At 42.6% G+C, this 16,017-nt stretch overlaps 1 protein-coding gene across 1 annotated transcript; it reads left to right on the top strand.

Annotated features, from left to right (window-relative positions):
- Positions 1-6,084: 6,084 nt before the first annotated feature.
- On the top strand, positions 6,085-13,251 carry LOC113009398 (tetraspanin-8-like). Its single transcript, XM_026147669.1, has 9 exons — positions 6,085-6,290; positions 9,168-9,233; positions 9,523-9,639; positions 9,759-9,833; positions 9,917-10,000; positions 10,733-10,822; positions 11,468-11,539; positions 11,672-11,755; positions 12,178-13,251. The coding sequence occupies exons 1-9, from the start codon at positions 6,231-6,233 to the stop codon at positions 12,310-12,312; spliced, it is 783 nt and encodes a 260-aa protein (XP_026003454.1). The 5' UTR covers positions 6,085-6,230; the 3' UTR covers positions 12,313-13,251.
- Positions 13,252-16,017: the final 2,766 nt, after the last annotated feature.

The raw sequence follows: 16,017 nt of genomic DNA, 5'->3' as shown, positions 1-16,017 counted from the left end.
CTTGCTTATGTGCCGAATAAACGGACAAACTGAGACCCAACCGTCTGGTTCTTGTGAATGTTACATTGGTGTCAGAAGTGGGATGGACCCAGGTTGGCGGCTTTTGCCATGTTCCAGTGACGATCGCGGGGGTGTCCTGTACGGCCCTGCTGGACACGGGGTCCAATGCAACGCTGGTCCGACCCGATATTGTCCCAACCGGAGCTGCTGTGCAACCGACTAATGTGCAACTTAAGACTGTGACCGGTGATCTGGCCCCAATGAGAGGGAGGGGAGTGTTCCAGTTCAAGGTGGGGGACCTCGGTGTGTCTTATGCTGCCTGGCTGGCTGACGTGCAGGACGCCTGCATCCTTGGGCTGGATTTTTTACGAGCCATTGGCGGTGTACTGGACTTAGGCAAAGGCTTCCTCGTAATCCCTGATGGGAAGAAGGTGCCGCTTATTCCTCCCCCGGTCTGCACAGCATCTGCCGTGGCGTCCACCTCCACCGCAGAGACCCCTGCAGACCCGCCAGCAGAACAGCAAGCGGAGGAGGAGGAGAGGCTCTTAGCAGTGAGGAGTATCTGGTCAAAGAACTGTGAGGGGCTGCCTCCACAGCAGCAAGAGAGTCTATGGCAGGTACTAAAAGAGTTTAGTGACATTTTTGCCCTGAAAGAAAGTGATGTTGGCTTGACACACTTGGTAGAGCACGTCATTGAGACCGGGGATGCCCAGCCTATTAAAGTGCGCCCACGCCGCCTGCCCCTGGCTCATCAGGAGGCTGCGGACAGAGAGTTGTGTGAAATGATGAAGGCGGGCATCATAGAGCCATCTGATAGCCCGTGGGCCTCCGCGGTGGTGATGGTGCCTAAGAAAAAAAGTCCTAGGATGCGTTTCTGTGTGGACTACAGACCACTCAACAAAGTGACGAAGAAGGACTCTTACCCCCTTCCCAGGATTGATGAGTCTCTCGACTTAGTAGCCGGGTCCTCCTGGTTCTCCACCCTGGACCTGCGGAGTGGCTACTGGCAGGTGCCACTGTCCCCGGAATCCAGACCGAAGACAGCCTTCTGCACTAACAGGGGACTATGGCAGTTCAAAGTCCTGAGCTCTGGTCTTTGCAACGCTCCTGCGACCTTCGAGAGGCTTATGGACAGTGTGCTGGCTGGCGTCCCACGGCAACGGTGTCTGGTTTACCTGGATGACCTTCTAGTGCACGGGAGCTCCTTTGATGCTGCCCTGGATGCCCTGAGACAAGTGTTGGAGAGGGTGGCGGCTGCAGGCCTGAAGCTGCACCCCGACAAGTGCCACTTCATGAGGAGGGAGGTGGAGTTTCTGGGCCACAAGCTGGGTCGTGAGGGCATCAGCACGTTGGAGGAAAAAATCCACACCATTACCGAGTGGCCCACACCAGCAGACCAGAAACAGCTCAAAAGCTTCCTAGGACTGGCGTCTTATTACAGGAGGTTTGTGAAGGGCTTTTCCTCCATAGCTGCACCACTCTTCCACCTGCTGCAGAAGGACCGTGACTTCATCTGGACCCGGGACTGTCAGCAGGCATTCGACACCCTCCGCAGATCGCTGACAGAGTCCCCAGTCCTTGCCCCCCCTGACCCCGCCCTGCCTTTTGTCCTGGACACTGACGCAAGTAATGTGGGGCTGGGAGCGGTGTTGTCGCAGGTTGGGCCGGAAGGGGAGAAGGTGGTGGCGTACTTCAGCCGGGTCCTGAACAGGAGTGAGCAGCGCTACTGTGTCACACGACGAGAGCTGTTGGCTGTGGTGGCGGGGGTGAGACACTTTAAGTACTACCTGTGCGGCACAGCATTTGTTATCAGAACTGATCATGCTGCCCTTCAGTGGCTGATGTCTTTCAGGGAGCCAGAGGGACAGGTGGCTCGCTGGCTGGAGGAGCTCCAAGCCTTCAATTTCACTGTGGAGCACAGAGCAGGGACGCACCATTCTAACGCAGACGCCCTCTCTCGCCGCCCATGTGCTGCAGCTGGCTGCCGTTACTGTGAGAAGCGAGAGGAAATAGAGCGGGAACTCACGACAATAGACGGAGCAGCACAGCTCGCCTGCAGGGCTCTTCTGGTGGTGGATGCAGCGGAGTGGAGGGCACGGCAGGAACAAGACACGGACCTGCTGCCGGTCCTGCAGTGGCTGGAGAAGGGGGAGCAACCCCTTTGGGATGAGGTCACTGGGTTTTCCATCTGTACCAGGGGGCTATGGGCCAAGTTTGCAGCTCTCAGGCTGAAGGATGGGGTGTTGGAGCGTGCCTGGAAGGACCCTGCCACGGGGGAGGAGAGGTGGCAGGTTGTGGTGCCAAGGTCGCTGAGGTCAGCTGTGCTGGAAGCCTGCCATGGGAGCACTGGCTCCGGCCACTTTGGGGTCTCCAAGACTCTCCGCCGCCTCCGCCAGGGCTATTACTGGGGTCAACAGCGGAGGGACGTGGAGGACTTTTGCCGCAGCTGTGATGCATGTTCCTCACACAAAGGGCCACAGGACCAGTCCCGGGCTCAGCTTCAGCAGCAACCAGCAGGAGCCCCAATGGAGCGAGTAGCTGTGGACGTCATGGGCCCATTTCCTTGCACAGACAGAGGAAACCGCTATGTTCTTGTGGCAATGGACTATTTTACCAAGTGGCCGGAAGCATACGCCATCCCAGATCAGGAGGCTGAGACTGTCGCTGATGTATTAGTGGAGGGGATGTTCAGCCGCTTTGGAACAGCAGAGACCCTCCACAGTGACCAGGGGCGTAACTTTGAGTCCAAGGTATTTGCTGCCATGTCTGGACGCCTTGGGATTAAGAAGACCCGCACCACCCCACTTCACCCCCAAAGCGATGGGCTGGTGGAAAGGTTTAACAGGACGCTGGCCCAGCAGCTAGCCATCCTTACCTCAGAACACCAACGGGACTGGGATTACCATCTTCCCCTTACCCTCATGGCCTACAGGTCGGCAGTACAGGACTCCACCCAATGTACGCCTGCCCTGCTCATGTTAGGGAGAGAGCTGAGAACTCCTGCAGAGTTGGCTTTTGGGAAGCCCCCGGACGCGCCAGAGGCACCACCGGGCCGGGACTACGCAACGAAGCTGCAGGACCGGCTGGATTCTGCACATTCCTACGCCCGAGAGCAGCTGGCGAAGGCAGGCCTGTGCCAAAAGAGGAATTACGACATCACCACTAAGGGGAGGCACTTCCATGCTGGGGAGCTGGTGTGGGTCTACAGCCCAAAGAGGAAGAAGGGACGGTGTCCTAAACTGGATAGCAGCTGGGTGGGGCCTTGCAGCGTCCTAGAGCGAGTAGGGGAGGTTGTTTACAGGGTGCAGTTGCCTCCTAGGGGGAGGATAGTAGCGCTGCACAGAGACCGGATGGCCCCCTACAGAGGGCAGTCCCTCCCCTCCTTTCCAGAGGGACGTGTACAGAGTGTCCGTGACCCTGCTCAGAGGGACCCCCAACCGGGGCTGCGTTCCCCTCCCTCGGACTCTCCACCCCAAAGCCCCGAAGCTCCGCGTCCACCTCAGGGGCTCAGGAGGTCAAGGAGGGAACGTAGGCTACCACCCCGCCTCAGAGACTGTGTCGTTCCCTCGGGGACGAGGAACTTATTGCTGGGGGGGCAGTGTAACGATGGTTAAGTGTTATTGTACAGTGACATGTTGGTGATCTCTGCACACTGTTGTTGTTCCTTTAAGATTCATGTTTGGTTGTGGTACAGGAAGGGGAGGGGGGACCTGGGGGTTTTTGTGTGTGTGTGCCAGGCTGGAGAGAGGAGTTGTACGAGGGCGCTCTCCCCGGAGTTAGCAACCCGCTTGCTTATGTGCCGAATAAACGGACAAACTGAGACCCAACCGTCTGGTTCTTGTGAATGTTACAATATATATATATATATATATATATATATATATATATATATATATATATATATATATATATATATATATATATATATATATATATATATATATCCTCTTCTGTACAGTGAACAGGCTGTACAGTGTTTATCAGCGCATTTTCTGTGTTTACCCAATGCTGTAACTCTGCAGCTTAATGTATCTTGACTTATCAGTCACTTACAGCTGTGGCCTCAGCACATTTTAAGATAAGATAAGATAAGATAAGATAACCTTTATTAGTCCCACACGTGGGAAATTTGTTTTGTCACAGCAGGAAGTGGACAGTGCAAAAGTTATGACGCAAAAATTAGAATACAATAAGAATAAATACAGTACACAGCTGTACAGAATAGAATAAAATAATATACTATATACAGTAGAATAAAATAGAATAAAAATATACAATAAGATAAAAATAGAATACGAATGCTATATACAACTGAGTAAAAATACAACGATGCCAGAAAAGATTATTGCACTTAGTGTTATTGCACATGTGTGGATGTGTGTTTGTTCAGTTAAAGTCTTTGTTGTGGAGTCTGACAGCAGTGGGGAGGAAAGACCTGCGAAATCTCTCCGTCCCACACCGTGGGTGCCGCAGTCTCCCACTGAAGGAGCTGCTCAGTGCTGTCACAGTCTGCTGCATGGGGTGGGAGACGTTGTCCAACAGGGATGACAGCTTAGCCGCCATTCTCCTGTCACTCACCACCTCCACTGGGTCCAGAGGGCATCCTAGAACAGAGCTGGCCCTTCGGATCACCCTGTTCAGTCTCTTCCTGTCCCCAGCAGAGATGCTGCCGCCCCAGCAGACCACACCATAAAAGATAGCAGAAGCCACCACAGAGTCATAGAAGGTCTTCAGGAGTGGGCCCTCCACCCCAAACGACCTGAGTCTCCGCAGCGGGTACAGCCTGCTCTGCCCTTTCCTGTAGAGGGCGTCTGAGTTATGAGTCCAGTCCAGTCTGTTGTTCAGATGAACACCAAGGTACCTGTAGCTGTCCACAGCCTCAATGTCCATACCTTGGATGTTCAGTGGTTGCAGTGGAGAATGCTTGTAACTTGCTTTGACAGTTAGATAAACTATTTTGCATATTCTGTGATGACTTGTGCAATGAAATGTTGCAGATATGTTATTGAAAGTTAAGGTAAGTAAATAAAGTTTATTTAAAAAGCGCTGTGTACAGAGAATCAGTCACAAAATGCTATAGAGCAAAATAGAGGAAAATAAAGAAAATGAAGTGCTGAAATAGGGGAAAAAACCAAACCAAACCATATTGAGGCAGAATGAAGGCATATAACAGATTAAAAATACTACATTAACTGTCTTTTCAACACAGATAGACAATTCTGTATATGATCATTAATGCACCTAATGCTCTCTGCTTTGTAAATGTCATTAGAGAATTGAGCTGAAGCCACTGTCATTGTGTCTTCTGTGTTTTGCTGTATGTGTGAGCTACTTTGGAAAATGCACTTCCTATATCAAGAACTTGTTGCAGGAAACATGTCAGACAAAGTGAAAAAAAACAAAACAACCCACACACTCCCACTCCATTTGCGGTCATATTTCCCAAGTACATCACATATAGCTAATTTTGATCTCATGTGGGCCAGACGGGTGCATCTCCCTTTTCTGTCAGTGTAGAGAAATTCAACTACAGATGAGAGATCTTAATATAAGAAAAAGAAGCACAACTTCAATGGTTTTAAAATATAACTATAACTTAATTTGGTGTAGTTGAATGCCCATAGAGGGAGTCTTTATCTGTTAGAAAAGCTGTAAAACTAATTAAAATACATTTCAAAATTTATGTCCTCTTTCACATTTTCCAAAACTTTACACTCCTGTTAATATGACACCCCATCCATATATGATCGTGCGTTTTTCGTGCTCATAAATATTGATCACATTGGTAATAAATATGTTACTTAGCAGTCACCTGCGTTTAGGGATTAAAGTCAATTGCATCATATTTAAATTTTGAGGCTTCTACGTTATTAGGGGACCGAAATAAATTATGTTGCAAATTTAAACACAGATTTGCAAATTAATGGTATTTTTTATTTCGTAATAAGGTTAACAAAACATTCTATTTTGCAAAAAATAAATAAGATTTTTCTTCATTATTTCATGTTTCAGGCTTTAAATTAAGAGGGTTAAGCAACTTCATGAGCTGGAGAATAAGACTCCACCCACCCACATTCTCACCATTTCCAGGTGGGGAGCGCAGTAGTCTAGCGGGGAGGGACTTTAACGGGTCTCGCTTCTTTAAAAGTAGATTTATTTCTTTACGGGCACACAAACTATCACTTTTGAGGGACACATTCACTCGTGGAGCGACATCAGAAGACCCAAACATGGGAAGAGCGAATGTGTGGCTGAAACGGACTTTCATTGTCGTGATAAGTCTGATCGCGGTGAGTATGGTTACGAGGCGCTAAAAGATTGTTTAGATGCAGATGTTGAGACCCTCCTCGTGCTATGCGTAAAAATCTACTTTATCCAGATGCTGCAGTTAAACCCTTTTCAGTTTTACTCAATCGAGTTGCCAATGAAGGTTGTAGGAGGCCCTTTTTTAAAATTTTTGTTTTATTTATTCGAAACACATTGGAATAATTAGCGAGACGGGAAAACAACAGTGTCCAGGAAACGGTAAGATTGTTAAATAACAATTAAATTAGGGGCTGTATTAAACAATAATGTGTACTATAATGCTTGTAGTCTTATGTGATGTCATCATTGGTTTTCCTTTTTTTAAGTATGAAAACAAACAGTTAAAATGCGCATAATGTTTCCAAAAATCCAAAATATGATGTCATAAATTGCTTGTTTGGTTGTTTGTTTGTTAAATGAAGAGGAAAAAACAGAACAAAAGCTAGGAGTGACAAACGTACGGTGCAAATGTGGCCCACTCTTGGCACATAGTCAGCAACATGACATTAATGACTGTAGAAAACAGACTATGTGCCAGCATCGCCATCTTGGCACAACATCTGGGACCCACCAAACCTGATTGAGTGGCAGTGATACCACGTGATGCTCTGGTTTCCCCAACCTATTAACTCCCTCTTCTCCTTCTCCCACCTTATTCTTCTCATCATTCCCACAGTTGAGGGGAAGTGGATTATGCAACATGTTTTTCCCGCTAATACAGCTTGTCCCTCATGGTTTAGCTGTCACTATGTGTCTCATCACTTACTTTGGATTTACTGATTTACAGTGGTTTACCAACACATGATTTAGCCCAGAGCTGTTACAAAAGAAACACATTGTGCAATACTTCACTAAGATTAGCACGAGCCTATAAGAGCTGATGCCAAATGTCAAAAGGGTAAACAAATGTACAGGGTGAACTATTTATCAGATTAACATAACAGTGTAAAGCTGGATTAACTTCTTCAGTAGTTCTACTCTTCATTGTAGTCATTAGTCAACACATTCTTGAAATTCAAATGATTCTATTTAACAAATATTGTTGGGTTTAACAGATGTCAGCACTTTCTTTAAACCAAACCATAATCCAAGAACCAAGATGGTTCAGAAGTACATCCCACCAAGTATACTTTGATTGTCTCAGATCTGCGCTTTGGGTCAATGGTTTTGCTGCAAAGTAGCATAATTATCAAGTTTCATTTCATGCCCCGAGCTCCTCATGTAGATGCCAAACTCTTAGGCTTCCAGTTCTTGTAACAACATAAGTCAATTATGGATCAATACTCAAGGGGTGGATTAAGTATCTTGCTGGTATTTAGGCGTTACCCCTGTTAAGTGAGAGATCTTATAAATGGATTTGTTCAAACCAGTTCCAGTTCCCAGGCTATTTTTTTTCTTGCATATTTTGGAGGAAAATGCATACGTCACAATAGTTAGGAACAGTTCTATGACTTTATTTGAAGAAATGCTAAAACCTTACTTGAAGACATGCAAGCACAAGCACAGTCATGGTAAAAACCAGGTGTACCCTCTATTAGTTGTGTGCAAAAAAAAAGGAGCAGCTAATTTGAAGTAATTGTTTCTTGTATGACTTTATTAGGTTCTCACTCTCCTTTAGGAGATTACTCTCTTAGTCTGCCACAGCATTTCAAATGAGTTCAGATATCGACTTTGATGGGGCATTTACAACACCTTCATTCTTTGTTTTTGAAGTCGTTCTGTTGAATGAATGTCCTGTTTCATGACCCTGTTTTGGCCAAGTGTTAACATTCAGAGGTGTCCTCAAAGTTGACTGCAGAACATTTTTAGATAAAGCAGAGATCATGACTGACTGACAAACTGTACAGTGCCCAGGTCCTGTCTCTACAAAATAAGCCCAAGTCATCACCCCTCCATTACCGTGCTTGACAGTGGGTATGTTTGTGCTGAGTTTGCTGTAGTGTGGCATTGTGTATTATGGCCATATAGCTCCACTTTGGTCTTGTCGGTCCAAAAAGACATTGTTCCAGAAGTCTTATGGTTTGGTCAGATGCAAACGTACAAACCTAAGCTGTGCTGGCATGTTTTTGTTAGAGAGAAGAGGCTTTTCTCCTGACATCCCTTCCATTTTCTAAACGTGCTGTCATGAACCTGAACATCAAACTGAACCGTGTAGCATCTGATATTTAGCTCCTGTATTTGTTTGTTGCATGGCCAGACCCTGGATTGAATTCCTTAGACGTCCACTCCTTCTCTCTGTAGAACAAATGGACTAAAATTGTTTGGAAGTGATCGTATAAGCATTACCAGACTAATGAGCACCAGCAATCACATAGCTGATGTCTTTCCACTTTGACATATTGATTCCTGTGTAAGCAGTAAGAGTGGACTTAGTTTCCCACAGAGTGCTTCTGCATTTTTTCTTCATTTGTGTGTAATATGTCATGTTTTGCAGTTCATCTGATACAACAATGCTTACGTCAGTGTTGTTAAGTTCACAAAAGCTTATGTACCATGTTATAGTTTGCTAACCAACATATTGAGTGTTTGAAAAAAGGGTTTTGTATAAGGGGTTTAGTAATCATTACATCTTTTTACTACAAAAAAATATGTTTTTTGTAGCTTATATGTTCATATTTTCATTATTATTTTGATCAGGTGTCACATAACCTATTCAAGATCATTAATGTAAAGCATAGTAAATGTTTAAATATGTAAATGCTTATCATTTAATTCTAAATAAGCAGAATTAATACTTTCATTTGTACACAATTCTTTTGGGGATGAGGAGAAATCATTGATGACTTTCGGTAACCTTAGCGTTTCTCACTCTGCCTGTTACAGCCCTGAAAGTGTTGAACTGTCTCTTACTGTTTTTACAGATAATCAGTTTGTTGCTGCTGGGATTCAGTCTTTTTAGCCATGGACACTTACACCAACAGGAAGAGGTATAAAATGTATATTTATAGAACCTTGCATTATGACACATGAATGTGTGTGCGATTTAACAATGTCCTATTGTATGTACGACAACACATATATGGCTCAGCAGCAATTTCTATATTAGTGGCAAAATAAGTAAGCAAATATTATGCAGCCGTTGTCAGACAAATGCCAGCATGTAAGTGTTTTCTTTTCCTGTAGTATTCTTAATGACAAACAACATCTGCATGGGGCACTGAAGTCAGGTTACACCCTTGCTCACTCTCAACCTGCGTCTTTGTTTTTTCTCCACAGGCAGAACGCGAGATTGCAGTCATACATGTTATGTATGTTATTGCTGCGGTAATTATTCTCTTGACCATCTTTGGCGCAATCGGTGTCTGGAAAGAGATACGGTGGGCTCTAATAGTGGTGGGTAAAGAAAAAAAGAAGACAAGAATCTTGGTAGCTGTAATAAAAATACAATTTATAACAAAAACAAATAGATCCTTATTCCCGTATTTCTGTGTGTATGTGTTTCTGTTTGTCAGTATGCAGTTGGAATGATTCTGAGTAGTCTACTCATGTTGGGGCTTAATATTCAAGGACTGGCTTCACAATCTCAGGTATTACCAAAGTGCCTTTCCACATTAGAAGATACAGAAATGTTTTTTAACTGTTTGTATATTACTTTGCTTTTGTTGCGCAGGTACGTCAAGATGTGAAGAAGCAGTACCTGAACCTTTTACCCCTGGTTAATGCTACTGAATTCCTCGATGATATACAGACAGAAGTAGGTAACCTTGTGTTGTGAAGTTGTGAGTGAAGATGTGCATGTGTTTGTAGTGTGTGTGTGTGCTATTCATCTAGCTTCACAACCCATTAATAAGTAAACAAATTTAAGGTCTTTCAGATAACAAAATTTTGCAGTGTCAATTTGAGGCATCATATTGCCAGCTTATACTGAAAATTACTTGCAGCCAGTAGTGTAAACATGGCACAAGGAAATAATAGCCGATGAGGTCATAGAGATGTTTGTGAGCAGCGATAATGGATAGCCCGTGCCAGTTTTTGTAAGTATAATCTTGTAGAATTGCAGTTCCAAGTAGTTTCAGAGGTGATCAAACAAAACTAACTAAAAACAGAGCTCACATATAATATGTAAGGCTAATGGCATAACTAAACAATGCTGATACACAACTTAACTGGATGCTAGGCACATGCTCTTCTTATAATATTAGCAACTTAAAATAGCTGTTTTAGTGTTTTATAGAGAACTCTAGTGAGAACAGAGAAGAAATGCAGTATTCTTGATTTTAACAAAAGAAAGATAACACTCATAAATTTCTTGTTTGTGACGGACATATTTTTCCAAAAGTACAACCAGACTGTCCTGGCATGACTGATACAGTTTTCAGCAGCACAGATCAGATGCTGTTTGGTCAGACTTAACTGTTTGTAGAAGGGATTAGGAGATGGTTGTTTTGCAGTTGTCTCTTTATTTTCTTCTCTGATTCCATCTCAGTTGGAGTGTTGCGGACTGGAGAGCTACCGGGACTGGAAGTTCAACATCCCAAATTCCTGCCTATGCACCGACAAGTCCACTAATCCATGTGTAAGTGTGAAAGCTAACATGCCTACACGGTTAAAAACATTTTTCAATAAATTTTCATTTACAAAGCCCAACTTCCTCCCAAAGTAGCACCACCAGGCTCCTTTGTGCTACAGTAACACTTGGGAAAACAGTGGTTGGAGACTGTGGTACAACCAAACCATTTTCAGACGGTAAAGCAATTTTAGTGCATCAAGTCAGCGATAAAACGTCATTAAGATTTTGGCTCAGTGGGGTCAAGCTGGCATTTGTGATAATATGTCAATTAACTATTATTAACTGGTGAAAATTGCAATGATGTCAACGCCATTACCGCATTAACGCGGCAAATCTACATTAACGAGTTACCACGGATCGCCCCGTGCGTGGGGCTGCACGAAATCAACGTGTTAGCGTGGTTAGCTCGTTAACACGTTGACGCCATGCCCATCATGCAGTCTTATTTCGATTGTTTGCAGCATGTTGGCAGTCTGTCTGCATTAAAAATAAGACACCAGTTATTTGCAAATCTGCTTGAAAATGACTGCAGTCAGTTAAAAAAGCATGTTTTAAAAGCTTTGACACACAAATATCATCACATTTTAAAAACTACATGTTGTCTGTGTGTGCATACACTTCATGCACAATTATAATTTCTGTGTTTTCCAGGTGGCGGCTCCTAGAAACAGCAGCCTCTTTAACAGCCAGATGGGTGACGAGCCTATTATGATTTATGAAAAGGTATTAAAGGCATTCTCATTAGAAATTATCTTTTTTTTTTCAAGTACAGGTAGATGTGTAAACTCTATAAGCTGTTATGAACTTTGTTTCCATTTATATCGGTTTATCTCATTAATCCTTTACTTGTTTTAGGGATGCCTTCCATACTTCATCGAGATCATAATGAGTCTGATTAGGATTGTGTTGGGCGTAACACTGGGAGTCATGTTATTGTGGGTGAGTACAATCAGTCTGTAGCTCTCATGGTTATAGCTCCTTTGATGTGATCTTTACAAAGCGTGCATGGCTGTTGACAGAAATGTTACGAGAATTTTGCTTAGGTGATCCCATTTGTACAAAGTCTTAATTTTTCCCTTAAAATTCGTCTTTCACTAATATTTTCAGTCATAGGGTTTCAAAAACTCTTTTCCATCCTGAAATCTTCCTATGCAGTTGCTAACTACAGATTTGAAAACTGAATGAAAGCGAGCAAGTATCTGTTTTCGCTGCGCTGGCAAACTTGCCTTTTTATTTTCTTTGACTATTCTGCTCTCTCTCAGCCTCTTTCTAAAATTGCAGGTGGACTCAAAGCAACTCAAGAAATAATACAAAGATGAACAGGAAGTAAAATAAACCACCTCTGTTTGATTCTGTTTTAGATATTGTCAGCAGTATTGTGTATAGCCATCTTGTGCCAGCTCGATCGGAAGAAAGACACCCCCGCAGTGGTCTACAGTGCAGAGGCAAAAGCAGGCAACTACACCACCCTCACAGAGGTTTCAGACCACTCCTGATTTCTTTGTTTCTGATTCAGCATGTTAAGCAAAGCTAAGGCAAACCTCGGAAGCAATGGGATTAATAGAAGACGTTGTGATGATTGGATATATTGACTATATCATACCATGTAAGTGTATTTTGAACTTCTTTGTTAAGGGTATTTTCTATTCACTATGTAATCCCTAATGAGCTGTAAATTTGGGCTGTGCCACAAAAAACAGAACTGTGAAAGACTATGTTCCTTTTTTGATAAATATTTCTATCCAGTATAACCAAGAGGGATATGATAAGCGACAGAGTGTGTTAACTGCTTTGCGCCTTTTAGCTCTGTGTTTGGAGACTGGTGGTAATTCTGCACCAACATGGAGCGTAATCTAGTACCTCTGATCTGTGATTTTTAGCACCGGCAAGCAAGAAAATAAGTAAAAATTCAGAGTTTAAAGCTAATGTGCTCAGTAAAAAAGCACTTATGAGTAGTACGGGTGAATTAAAGCTTAACTGATATTTTGTAGTTTGGTAGCTTTTCATTTTTCTTTAACTCTGACTTTTTTTTTTCCATTCAAAGCTTTTTAATACTCTCATATTTGATAAGACTGGGGTTCAGTATAAGATGCCTTTTTTCATTGCTCCGTATCATTTAGATCAGCTGCTAAAGAAAAAAAAATCCTTCAATCCAGTTTCTTCCTTAGCCTTGCTGTGGCACATCCCACATCCTTTATCCACTGCATAAATGGTAAATGGCCTGTATTTGTATAGCGCTTTACTTGTCCCTAAGGACCCCAAAGCGCTAATAAATGAAAGGACAAAAGGAAAATATACAGCTTACAGTTTACACCTATAACTGTGTAAACCACAGTTAATGTATTGATTCTTGTTCCCCAGGTTTGTGGGAACATTTTAGAAAAATTCGAAAGACTGTTTTTCATTGTGTAATAAAACATTTTATATTCCCTTCATATAGCTTGGTTTTGTTTTGTTTTATAAACTTAAATTTGACATAAAATCAAGTGACATGATGAAACCAGTAATGATTTATCAAGTTATGCAGCCCTTAGGTTACAAGCCCACTTCTTAATGGCTACAGCTTTCATAAACTAACAATACTAATTACTAAATAACTAATTAAGTAAAATGATCACTCAATTTTGACCTGTTCCACAGAATTTTTTAAAAGACATTTTACAATTAGAAGTCATCTAAAAATTATTGATATGATGGCACTGATTAAACTAAAAAAGTCTCTACACTATTTTTTAAAAAGCCCCCTCTGTTTCATATGTCTTTGTGTATTTGTTGCAACACATCTGTTTTATATATCTTAAGAAAACCTTTTGTAGTGACGATTCCATTGTTTATCCAAACAAACATTCAACAATTTAAAATCCACAAGCCACTGCTGCACTGTGGTGATATTTTACACACAGGCAAAAAAAAAAAAAAAGTCCAATGTCCAAAACTTGAACATGGCATTTTATGGTTAATTTATTGAGTTTGGCAAGCAATAAACAAAAATACGTTTTTACTGTTTCCTGTTGCTTCTGCTCTCGTAAAAAAGAAATAGGTCAATCCCAGTGCATGCTAGTCCTATACTAGTCCTAGTACTTACAGAAAATGGCCCTACAGTTCATCCTGGCTGACTTACAAAGATAAACAAATTTCAAAATAATAAAAATAAAGAATAAATGGCTCCAACACTCTGGCCCCTAATTGTGCATACAATCACAGTTACTTCAAAATTCTTTAAAAAAGGAGCTATTCCCTCTGGCATGTCCTTAATCTTCAATGATGATGTTACTTCTTCAAGAGGATGCTTCCAGTAGCAAAAGAAGTGTTGCCACTGGCCTTTCCAAAACACAGGTCTCTGTAGCATCTGCAATCAAGACAATATGTCCAGGTATAAGACATCTTTTAGTCCCCTGCTATTTTTGTCTTTCTTGCATCAGAGGTATGTCTTTAGAAAGCCATCTTTTCCAGAACAGCTTTGCCATGTACTGTACCCATTTCCACCTTTTCCTAGCATGAAGATCACATTGATCAAACACTCCTGGTGGCAAAATTGGTTTGTTTTACAGCAGCAACAAATAATTGGGTGCGAGTGCTTCAAGATCATTGAGTCACTGCAAACTCTGGTAAAGGCTCTGTCGTTCAATATAGCTTCAGCTTCACAGAGGACTGTTTGGAGGCCTTCATCTTCCAAAGCTTGTTTTTTGAGAACTGAGACTAAAATACTCCTTATGGAACGAATGAGACGCTCCCACACATCACTTTGGTGAGATGCTGCCGGGACATTAACGTCCCATTTGATGCCATCCTGAATAAAAGCGTTTTGAATTTTAGCATAGTTCAGCTCAGCCAAGCTCTCTTTCAGCTCTCAATTTGCACCAACAAAATTTTTAGCATTATCAGATCTGATGGACGAAACTGGGCCTTGTCTATAGATGAACCTCCAGACAGCATTTGTACAGCAGTCTTTACTGAGTGTTTATGCAATTTCCAGATGTACTGCACGACTGGTCAAACAAAGAATAAGAACCCCATACCTTTTAAAGAGACTTTGTCCTTATAGACCACTCCAACATTTGTGAACGGAGCCATGTCTGGCAGGACTCTCTCTGTGCCATCTTTTGTTCAACAAACTTTTCTTTGTTGCGTGTACACATGATACAACAAGAGATTATTTTCTTGGCAGCCGAATTTGCATTTACTATCCAGTCTTTTTGTCTTAGTTTTGACAGGATGTACGCTCTTCCTACATGTGCCAAGTTTTGACGGAAATGCCGTAAAATCAATGTTAACACATTTATTCCCCTGCATCCAATGCTGGGTCGAGCTTGTAGGGAGAACTTCCCCTTGGAACCTGCTTTGAGGCCATTGCTTATTAAAGCCATTTCAGTTTTACATTTCTGTTGTTGTGCATGCTGAATAACAGCTTGTTCTGCTTTGGCCAAATCTTCTTGAGTCAGATTTTCCCATTCTTGTTTCCATTTCTTTCTTTTGACTTTCCAGATCATTTTCATTCAGATCTGCAACAACAAACTCTTTCCTCTTTTGTCCCAGCAACACCAAGGTCTCTTTCAGCTTTAAAACCAGGCTACTGAGATTTGAAGTTTTGTCCAAGATGAGAAGTAATGAATCAGACAGTTTGTAGCATCTTGTGATTCCTTCACAAAAAATGCTCACTGTCAGGTCCTTTGTGACCTCTGGGTCATTTGCAGGAATTGCACTGTGATCCACATCCATTTTAGGCCATTCCTCTGACTTCTGGCCTATTTATTCATCTCCTACATTTGAGAAAATCCTCAGCTTTCATGCCTCTGGATGCGTCGTCTGCATGGTTCTCCTTAGAGGAAACATATCTCCACTTATTCACATCTGTTGCTTCTTGAACAACATAAATTCTATTTGCAGCTAAGGTATTAAATCTTCTGGCTTCCTTGGAGATGTATTTCAGTACTGTTGTGCTATCAGTTCAAAAAACAGATTTTTCAAACTTTTCCTGCAACTCTTTTTGCAGAAGTTAGTTCACTCAAACTGCAAGAACTGAAGCTGTCAATTCCAGCCTGGAAATTGTAGTTTGCTTAAAAGAAGCAACTCTAGCTTTTCCCAGGTTAAAGGCAGCATTTGAGATGTTATTCTTTTCCAGTTTTAAATATGACACTATCCCATAACCATCTGGACTTGCATCAGAAAAATGATGAAGTTGTGCTTTATCTGGTCTTCCA

Source organism: Astatotilapia calliptera, chromosome 17, assembly GCF_900246225.1.
Source record: "Astatotilapia calliptera chromosome 17, fAstCal1.2, whole genome shotgun sequence".
In the NCBI taxonomy this organism is placed as follows: domain Eukaryota; kingdom Metazoa; phylum Chordata; class Actinopteri; order Cichliformes; family Cichlidae; genus Astatotilapia; species Astatotilapia calliptera.
This window is presented reverse-complemented; position numbering and strand designations above follow the sequence as displayed.

What these genes read in the sequence shown, in the direction of transcription:
- LOC113009398 (XM_026147669.1), top strand. Translation starts at nt 6,231, where the DNA reads ATGGGAAGAGCGAATGTGTGGCTGAAACGGACTTTCATTGTCGTGATA. An exon ending in ACTTACACCAACAGGAAGAG is followed by an intron (nt 9,234 to 9,522) that starts GTATAAAATGTA and finishes TTTTCTCCACAG; the next exon opens with GCAGAACGCGAGATTGCAGT. An exon ending in TACGGTGGGCTCTAATAGTG is followed by an intron (nt 9,640 to 9,758) that starts GTGGGTAAAGAA and finishes TCTGTTTGTCAG; the next exon opens with TATGCAGTTGGAATGATTCT.